At 53.3% G+C, this 9,694-nt stretch overlaps 1 protein-coding gene across 1 annotated transcript in view; it reads right to left on the bottom strand.

Annotated features, from left to right (window-relative positions):
• Milr1 (mast cell immunoglobulin like receptor 1) overlaps nucleotides 1-9,694 on the bottom strand; it is a 42,448-nt gene that overhangs the window by 10,229 nt on the left and 22,525 nt on the right. Inside the window, exon 2 of the mRNA XM_023714113.1 lies at nucleotides 5,159-5,428. Within this exon, the coding sequence (XP_023569881.1) occupies nucleotides 5,159-5,428 (270 nt within the window). The remainder of the gene's footprint in view (nucleotides 1-5,158; nucleotides 5,429-9,694) is intronic.

Here is a 9,694-nt window from a genome sequence, read left to right as displayed (position 1 = left end):
TGGAAGATGGGTTTCGCCTGCCCCCGTCGTAGCGCCTCTTTCCGGGCAGCCAGGCCGCCTTGCCTTCTTGCGCTGGGTCGCTCTGTGAGCTGCTGCTTGCCACACTTCTTGCAGAAAGTCCTTGCGGCTTTAGGTACATCGACCATCTTGGCAGCAGAGCTGTCTACCGGGTGAAAACGAGAAGCCCAGCGCCCGGACTCTTCGCCTTGCGCCTCACAGCAAAGGCCTTTGTTCTTGGTAATGAGCACGATTTTGAAATCATCCGGTACCAATTCTGCGGTTAAGAGTTGCTTTTATTCTCGATCCAAAAATATGCTTGTCTCTAACTGTTTTTTCATTTATAGAATTCAGCTGCACAACTACCTTGCACTTCCTCCAAAAAAGCAGAAGTAGCCCCACTAGCCAGGCTCCATGGAAGCACTACCCAGCAGCGCCGGAGTGTAGCATGCTCCGCCGCCGGAGGCACACGGCAGAGGGACGCCAGGCCTGCTCCTCACACGCGCTCATCGACCTTGACAACAATGCTGCAAAGGTTGTAGTATCTGCCCACTCCAGAGATGAGCAGCCGAGCTCCAGGAAGTCAAAAAAAGCTGCCCCTGGCAGGGCCTACATAGTGGCGAATGTCTGTAATCCCAGCACTCCAGAGATGGAGGCAGGAGGATCACTATGAGTTCAAACTACACAATAAGTTTAGGACCAGCCTGACTCACACAGAAAACCCTGTGTAAGAAAACTAAGAACAAAACAGAACGAAAACCGGCCCCTGCCAGGTGCATGATGGTTTGTAACCCTGGGACTACGGGAGGCTGAGGCAGGAGGATCTCCAGTTTGGGCCCAGCAGGAACATCATAATGACTTAATGGGACTTATTTAAAAATGAAAGGCAGTTGAGACTGATTCCGGAATCCATGATTTTTTTTTTTTGAAACAATAATAGTTTGCTACAGAAACAGTAAAATAAGGGGGCCAAAATAAAGTAAATTCAAAGAAAATAACTGAGAACCTCCTTGCTCCCTAGTTCTCTTCAATGGGAATCCCTGCGACAATATTCTTGTTTTTGCGGGACTGGAGATAGAACTCAGGCCCTTGCGCTTGCCAGGCAAGCGCTTAGTCTACTGAGCCATTCCCCCAGCCCTCCTGTGACAATGCTCTTGACAAAGTGGCACCCAGGGGCTGGAGAGATGGCTCAGTGGTCTAAAGCACCTACTTGGAACAAGCTTGGGGACAGCGGTTCGATCCCCCAGCACCACGTGCCAGCCAGCCCCGCCCCCTGGTGGGCTGAGCTGGCCACACACACACAATAAATAAATGCAAAACAAACAAAAAAAAAAAGTGGCCCCCAGACAAGGCAGCCCCAGGGCCAGCGCGGTTTGAGCCCAGCACCAGTGGGACGTCCTGCCAGGAGGGAGTTCCACCACAGTGACCTGCAAGCGAGAGAAACTGGAAGATTGGCGAAGAGGCAGCGAGGAGCAGGCGCGCTCTGCAGGGCTGGACAGGCTGGCTGCGGCCGCACACATCCAGATAATCTGCGGAGGAAACCGCGGTGAGTTCCAGCCCTCCAGCGCGCCCACCGGAAAGGCAGAGATAGACGGGAGACAGGCAGGTGACAGAGAGAGAAGCTGCGAGGGACACGCGACGCCAAGCGCGGCGCCCTCTGCTCTCCTCTGGCCGCTCTCCCGCCAGGCCCTCCCACACGCGCCCGCAGAAGTGCCCTCCTGCGCCCGCAGGACACCGTCGCCTCTCGGCACGCCCCGCGCTTGGGTGCTGCAAACGGAACTCCAGTTCATCTCCTAGTTAATGAGTCGTCACGAGGAAGGCAGAAAGCACAGTCGGAGAGCTTGTCCCTGCCCGGCATGTGATCCCAGCGCTCCGGAGGCTCAGGCACAAGGATCGGCGTGAGGTCAAAGCCAGCCTGGGCTACAAAGTGAGCGCGAGGCCGGCCTGACCTGCACAGCAAGCCCCTGTCTCAAAAAGACAAAAAAATAAAGAAATAAAAATATAAAATAAAACTTTGCTCTTTTCCTTTCCTCCACCGGAGCGGCGAGCACTCATTAAATTAGGGCCTGGGCCCGGGGAGGTGGCTCAGTGGAATAAGCGCTTCCCTGGCAAGCGCAAGGGCCTGGGTTCCATCCCTGGTTCCGCACAAAATAACAACAACAAAAATAAATAAATAAATTAGGGCCTGGACATTGTGGGTTCTTTCCTTCCCTTTACTGCTGCTGGCCCCGTCCCTACTTGGCCAGCAAATCCTGCAGGTTTTCCCTCTCCGATATTTGTTCAATCCATTTGTATCTGTCCATCCCGCGTCCACGGTGGCGTTTGTCTCGGATGAATGCAAGAGCCTCTCAGCACCTACCTCAGGGCTGGGGATACAGCTCAGTGGCCCGAGCACTTGCCTGGCAAGGACGAAGTCCTGAGTTCGATTCCTGGCACACAGAAGCCCCACAAACAACACTTACCTTGTTCTTGTGTCCCCGTGACCCATCCACCCTTGAATGAATTAACTTCAAGGATGAAAAATTGAATTCTAATACTCCTCTGTAGCCCCAAACAATCACAACTCAAAACTCTTCCCGTGGCCCCAGGCCTCCCAAAACTTGGCCCATCCTTCCCCAACCTCACACGGGTCACCTCCACCCACACGAGCCCGCCTTGTGTGCCCTTCAGCCCACCCTGGTCCCTGCAGGGCCTGGCACCCTCCGGGGCCACCCCGAGTGAGTACTGACCAGAGCCCCTTGCCCTGCGCCTTCCCTCAGCTAGCTCCTCACCCTGCAGGCCTCGGCCTCAGTGTCAGCCCCCAGGAAGCCTCTCTCGGACGCTGGCCACGAGGTCTTCCTCTGTCACTGCACCCCGTTCCTTCCGCTCACAACATCCAGCACAGCCTGGGATTTATCTGTCTGGGAGCAGAGCTTCGTGTCTCTCCCTGCTAGACTGTAAGCTCCACAAGGACAGAAAGTACTGGACGCCCAGGGCTTGGCCTAGCTGCGTCTTCTCATACACACGCTGCCTGGCACGGCGATCAGCGAATCTGCGTTACGGCTTCTACCCTCAGTCCTTCCGGGCTGGGGGCACGCGCACGCCTCCCACAGCCCTGGAATCTCAGGGGCACCACGGCTTGTACCTCGAAGGCACTTGACAGCTACCAGCCGACCAACCAGGCCGACGGGGCGACGTGGGTCACCCGCATGGAGGGGGTCTGGCACAGAAACCATCCACCTTCACGTATTCGCTGCCCACCATATTCCGCTCGAGCATATTGTTAGTGCCCTCGTGTCACCCACCCCTTCCTGGTACTGTGTCTGGCTCCTCGCTCCGCTGCATCTGCCTTTGACATACGCCTTCTAGGCCAGAAGAGTGTGGGCGCTACTCAGAACCCATCGCACCGTCTAAGCCTTCTGGGACAATTTCTCCCCACAGAAACACATATATACCCATAATCTTGTGAGCATTTCTGGGGGGAAAGTATCAATTAACTGCCATTAGGTTATTAAGACAGTTAAGACCTTAAAGTTAAGAATCGGGGCCAGGGAGAAAACTCAGTGGCACAGAGCCTGCCTGGCACGCTCCAAGTCCTGAATTCAACTCCCAGGCGCCCACCCGCCACCTGTGACTTTTGAGTCACAGGAATGTGGCTCACAAGACCATGGAATGCCACTCTTTACTTCATTAATTTTAATTTGTGAGGTGGATACTTTTTTTTTTGGCGGTACCGGGGATTGAACTCAGGACTTTATTCTACTGAGCCATCTTCCCGGCCCCAATTAACTTGAATTTAAAAAGTGACATATGGCTCATGGCTCCCACGCTGGACAGGCGAGACACAGAGACTCACTCAGAGGTGATCGGGAAGTGACAGTCCTCTGGTCTACAAGACTGCAGGGTTCCCACCTCTGTCCCACAGGGGCCCATTATCAAGGCCACCTCCAAAGATGAGGCCATCGAAGTTGGCCTATCAGACTCTTGGGTGGAAAGATAGCAGAGAAAACGGCAGAGCTGATAAGATGCGCTTGGGCAGGAAGAACGCGGGGGAGGGAGGCACCTGACTGCGGGCGGGCGGGCGGGCGGGCGGAAGAGGGTGGGAAGGGGCAGGCCTTGGAAAAAGTCTTCTATTTTTGGCTAAAGGATGGGCATCACACAACAAAGCATTTAGAAAGCCTGCAACAATTTTACTCTGGAGTTCTGAGTTCTGCCTAGAGAGCTACGACGGTGATCGGAAATACTCCAAAAGCCTAAGAAAGAGGAAGCGGAATGGAATTATTAAACCAAGATCTGGGTGACAAGCTTTCCAGCTTCGCCATCATCAGATCTCAGCTGTCCCCAGGGGCCTCGTGCGCTCCTCCGCAGCTGATCAGATGGCAGTCACCCGATGGCGCCACAGCGGGCAGCGCGGGAGGTCGCGGGAGCAGAAGCCGCGGCGGGGGGCGAGGGGGGGGGGCGAGGGAGCAGGCGGAAGGCAGGCTCGGCTTGGGGGGCGGGTCCCCAGCCCGCCTCGGCTGCCCCAAAGGGAGCAGCGCCCGCCCGCCTAGCAGGCCCCTGCTCCCCAGGTCTCCCCCGCCCAAGGCCTGAGAGCAGCCGAGCAGCTGGCCACGGCCCGAAACTTTTGATAACCTTTTTTTTTTTTGTATTTTAGAGAAGGGGCTGCAGGGTGTTCAGGGTCTCACTACTAGGCTGGACTCCTGGTGGTCCACCTGTTTACAGCCTCCCAAGAGCTGGGATTACACCACGCCCAGTCTAACCTGAAACTTGTAAACCAACTAAAATAAGGGCCGGGGAGATGGCTCAGTAGAGTAAGTCCCTGAGTTCAATCCCCGGTTCCCCCCCCCACCAAAAAAAAAACCTAAACTAAAATAAAAGGCTAGGTGTGGTAGTACAGGCTGAGGCAGGAGGATCTTTGTGAGTTGGAGACCAGCCTGGGCTACAAAGTGAGCTCAAGGCCAGCCTGAGCTGCACAGTGAGATCCCGTCTCAAAAAGACAAAAGCTAAAATAAGATAAATCATTCATTTTCTTCACGTAGTCTTCCCAGGTATTGGTCAGGGTGACAAAAGCTGACAGACACCGGGCTTCTGAGTATGTGCCAGAGGCACAGACAGCCCCCAGGCCGTGGAAAAGGACCCCGCAAGTCCTGCGGCCCCGAGCAGCAGCACGCACTCTACTCACCCTCCACGCTGAAGTAGAACGCGGGACTGTATTTTGAGCAGTTATTGACTTGAGCTTTGCACTTGTAAGGGCCTAGGTCGCTGGCTTTGGAGATTGGCAGGTTAAAAATCACAGGGTCGCCTTCTCCTTTCTTGGTTTTCAAGTGTGTCGTATTCAAAAATAATGAGTAGGTGATACTCAGTGACTTGTTCTCGTGGGAACAAAGCAGAGACACGTTTTGGCCCATTGCAATCGGGTGGGTGCTTGAATTCAGACTCGGAGAAGGGAATTCTGGAAAACAACACGTGAAAATCCATCAGTACCAACCAGCTCAGAGGCTGCCTGTTTCTCGGGTGGGCGACAGTCTGGCCAGGGAGAATCTGTAGCAGGATCCATTAACGCCGGCTAGGCCAGCCCAGCATGGTGATGCATGCCTGTGATCCCAGCACTTGGGAGGCTGAGGCAGGAAGATTTCTGCAAATTCCAAGGACAGCCTGGCTATAGTTGGTTCAAGGCCAACCTGAGTTACAATCTAAGACCCTGTTTCAAGAAAAGAAAAGAGACGAGGCAGACTTGGAAATAGGAACAGAGCTCCAAGTTCTATGAGCAAACCCTGTGTCAATGGCTTGTTTAGATCATTATTTTGATTGATTGATTGATTGATCGATGGATAGATTTTTGAGACCCAGTCTTGCTATACAACCCAGGCTGGCCTTGAACCCACTGTGGTCTCCTGTCTCAGCCTCCCGAGTGCTGGGATTACAAATATGCGTCACTGTGCTTGGCTTTATTTTAATTTTTTTCTTTTGGAATATTTTCAATCTGACACACATAAAGCCATGCAGGAACCCCTCTGCTGTGCCCGTCACCCGCCTCCAATGACAGTCAGCTCACGGCGGCTGCCATTTCACCTGCCCAAGCCCTCTACTACGGATATGGTTTGAGCTCACTTGCAGTTGAACCCCTACTGGGAGGCATGAATGGGTGGAACCAATCTGACCCAGGTGCTTAGAGGCAGGGCCTTTGGCAGAGCTGAGGTCCAGTGGGGTCACCAGGCTGGGGCTGCTGGAGACCAAGCTGTGTAAGGGCTAAGCTGCACCCCGCCACGCTCTTCAGCAACCCAACTGGGACATTATTTTTCAAGCAAATCCCAGAGAGATTTGATCTTCCTCACCCCCCCAAATCCTATTACTTGTCTCTTTTATTTAAGCCTTTGCTGTACCTCATTTTGGAGATTGGGGCGAGGCTGAGTCCAAGATATGGGGCCCCACCCTGGGGTGGCGATGGGGACAACGAGACCAGGGGACGCAGACACACATGTGCTCCCTGTCTCCTGCCAGGCGACACCCTGTGACCCCTGAGGATACTGCGAGCAAGAAACCCATCCATCGACCGGGCAGCATTTGAGAAAGGTGAACTGAAATAAATTAATTTCTTTTTTAACTTAGTCTGCAGAAACCCAACTGGGACATTACTTATTTATTTATTTATTTATTTATCTGTGGGGGGGGGTGCGTGTGGGTGTGGCCAGCTCAGCCCGCCTGGGGGCGGGGCTGGCTGGCATGTGGTGCGGGGGTTTGAACCGCAGTCTACGTTCTTTGCTAAACTTGTTCTAAGTAGGTGCTTTAGACCACTGAGCCATCTCACCAGCCCCTGGGACATTACTTTTAAAGCAAATCCCAGCCTCCACGTTGTAAAAGTAGCCCTGACAGCCAGGAACTGACCTGTCCCAGAAGGACCTGGTGTTGTGCTATGGAACATGAATGATTTCATAGACACCCCACAGGCCTCTCCGTGACCATGAGCGACACACAGACAAGAACCCTCCACAGTCATGGCCGTGTTCGGACACAAATGTCCGACCACAGAGCTGGCCAAGTAGCTTCCAAAACGACTACTGGGAGTGACTGCCCTTGCTTCCCTAATCTCAGTGTGAAAATCATTGCACAGAATGGAGTCGCTCCTGTCACCCCCCACCAACAGGGAGTCAAGGGGCCCTCAGGAAGAACACTGGGGTCAAGTCTCCTAAGACCAACCCCGGGGGGCGCCTGCTCTTTCTGAACAGCTACTTTCAAACAACCAGCTCCGACTTTAAGAACAGTTTTACAGAGTGATGGGAGCCACTCCCCACAGCTGGAGGGCCTCCTACAAGGCCGCAGGTGCCAAGGGGTTCAGGCCAGGGTCTCGCTCGGCAGCTCAGGCTGGCCTTGCACCTGAAGCGATCCTCCTGCGTCCGACTCCCAAGTGCTGGGACTACAAGCATGCACCACATCGGTGCTTGACTTGAGTCTCATATGTGTATCCTTCTCTGCACTGATTTTTCTTTTTTGCGGCGCGGGGGTGGAGTGGGGGGTGTCTTAAAAAGATCTACCAGGGTTAGAGAATCCGGCAAGCGAGCAGAGCACATGATGTTTGGGACCCTGGAAGCAGGCCAGCACCAAAACGGACAAGTCTGTGCTGGCTTGCTTTTTTATTACTATTATTCAGAGATGCCAAGAGAGCCAGGCATGTGGGTGCACACACGGAATCAAGCAGAAGTGGAGAGGATTGTGCGTTTGAGGCCAGTCTTGGCTACCACAGAATTGAGGCCAACCTGGGCTACATAGTGAGTTCAAGACCAGCTTGAGGGGCTGCTGAGATGGCTCAGTGGCTACTTAGAACAAGTTTAGCAAAGCAGAGGGACCACAGTTCAATCCCCAGCACCACATGCCAGCCAGCCCTGCCCCCTGGTGGGCTGAGCTGGCCACACACACACACACACACACACATAAATAAAAAATAAAAAAAAAAAAAAAAGACCAGCTTGAACTATAGAAAGAGTGACCCCCATCTCCAAAACGCCAGGAGGGTTGGGGTAGATCCCCAGCAGCATAGGAAAAAAAAAAATCCTAAGTAATCTAATGAGAACTATTCATCATTAAAATTTTTTTCAAAGGATTAAGAGAAATATTTGAGTTGTAAAGTAAAAAAATTAAAAAAAAAAATTAACTACCCCAGGACCTAAAAACTTTCCTCTGGCAAAATTAACAGCCAAGGGGCCAGGCAGCCAGCTCAGTGGTATGGCACCTTCCTGGCAAGCACAAGGGACTAGTTGGATTCCCAGCACCAAAAAAATCCCCCCAAACAAAATTAATAGTCAAGTGACACCCAGAAGAAAACACTTAGAGCAGGGCCAGGGATACGAACCCCTGCAACTGAAGCAGTGTGACAGCATTTTTTTTTACTGGTGTTGGTGGCATCAATTTCGTTAGTGACAGGCTGTGTGCGAGGCGGCTGGCGCCTACAGGTTGGTGACCGCGTGGGGGCGGCCTGGCCCGGCAGCAGCGGAGCGCAGATGGCGGCTGACACGCACCCTTCACCTGGCAGCCCCGCGCCTAGGATTTCACGGCACGTAGCTCTCGGCCCCTCCTGGCCCCGCCGAAGGTGACCGCGGGGCCTGCCGCCCATTGCTGTCCCACTGGGACAAGCAATCGGAGCGTGGTTAAATAAAGTACAGCTGAGTCTTATCAGGTACTGAGCAGACGCTGAAGAAATGAGAAAATCTATGTCTACTACTTCAGTTGTTTAAGACACAAGGTTAAAAGTAAAACCCAGGGCTGGGAGATAGCTCGGTAGAATAAGCGCTTGCCTGGCTAGCACAAGGTCCTGAGTTCAATCCCTAGTTCTACCAAAAACAAAAGTAAAAACCAAGGAAAATTAGAGAAGAGTTTATTTACTGCTGGGGATGTAGTTCAGTGCTGGAGTACCCACGCAGCATGCTCAAGGCTTTGGATTTGGTCGCTGGGAGTTCAAGGCCAGCCTGGGCTACAGAGTGAGTTTAGGACCAGCCTGACCTGCATAGCGAGACTCTGTCTCAAAAAACAAAACAAAATAGACTATTTAGTGCTGCTCCTTGTGGAAGCAGAGGGCTGTGGGGCTGGGGAAAGGGCAGCCGCACTCTGACTTCCTCTCGGGATAATGACAAGGGCCATCTCCACACGCTGTCTCCACACTCTCTGGCACTTCACGGCACAAGGAAATTCAGTGCAAATTGGTGACCTCACAGACCCCCGCGTGGCAGCTGGCAAATGGCAGACCCAGGGTCCCAGCAAAGTGGCCTCACACTGTGACCGACCAGCTCTCAGTGTATACACTCCCTGAGTTGCTTGAGTCATTCATTACACAGTGATTAGAGGTGGGTTGAAAAACACCCAACAGAGTGGGGCGCATTCCACCCTGAAAACAGTCTCGGTGCCTTGTCATTGGATTTCAGGGGAGGCTGAGACAGGAGGATTGCAAGTTCAAGGTCAAAATAAAAGCAGAAGGGGCTGGCCAAATAGCTCAGCGGATTAAAGTGCCAGCAAGCAGGGGGTTCAATCCCCTTGCCTGCTGCACCGGCCCTGCCCCGGGGGTGCGCTGAGATGGAGATTGAGACTGGGCGTGGTGGCGCTCGCCTGTAATCCCAGCTCTTGGGAGGCTGTAAACAGGCAGATCACTACGAGTCTGATCTAGCAGTGAGACCCTGAACACCCTGTAGATGCTTCCCTAAAATACAAAAAGAAAGAAAGAACGAAAGAA

Source organism: Octodon degus, unplaced genomic scaffold (assembly GCF_000260255.1).
Source record: "Octodon degus isolate 3935 unplaced genomic scaffold, OctDeg1.0 scaffold00033, whole genome shotgun sequence".
Classification (NCBI taxonomy): Eukaryota; Metazoa; Chordata; class Mammalia; order Rodentia; family Octodontidae; genus Octodon; species Octodon degus.
The sequence above is the reverse complement of the archived record's forward strand: the minus strand, read 5'-3'. Positions and strand labels throughout refer to the sequence as shown.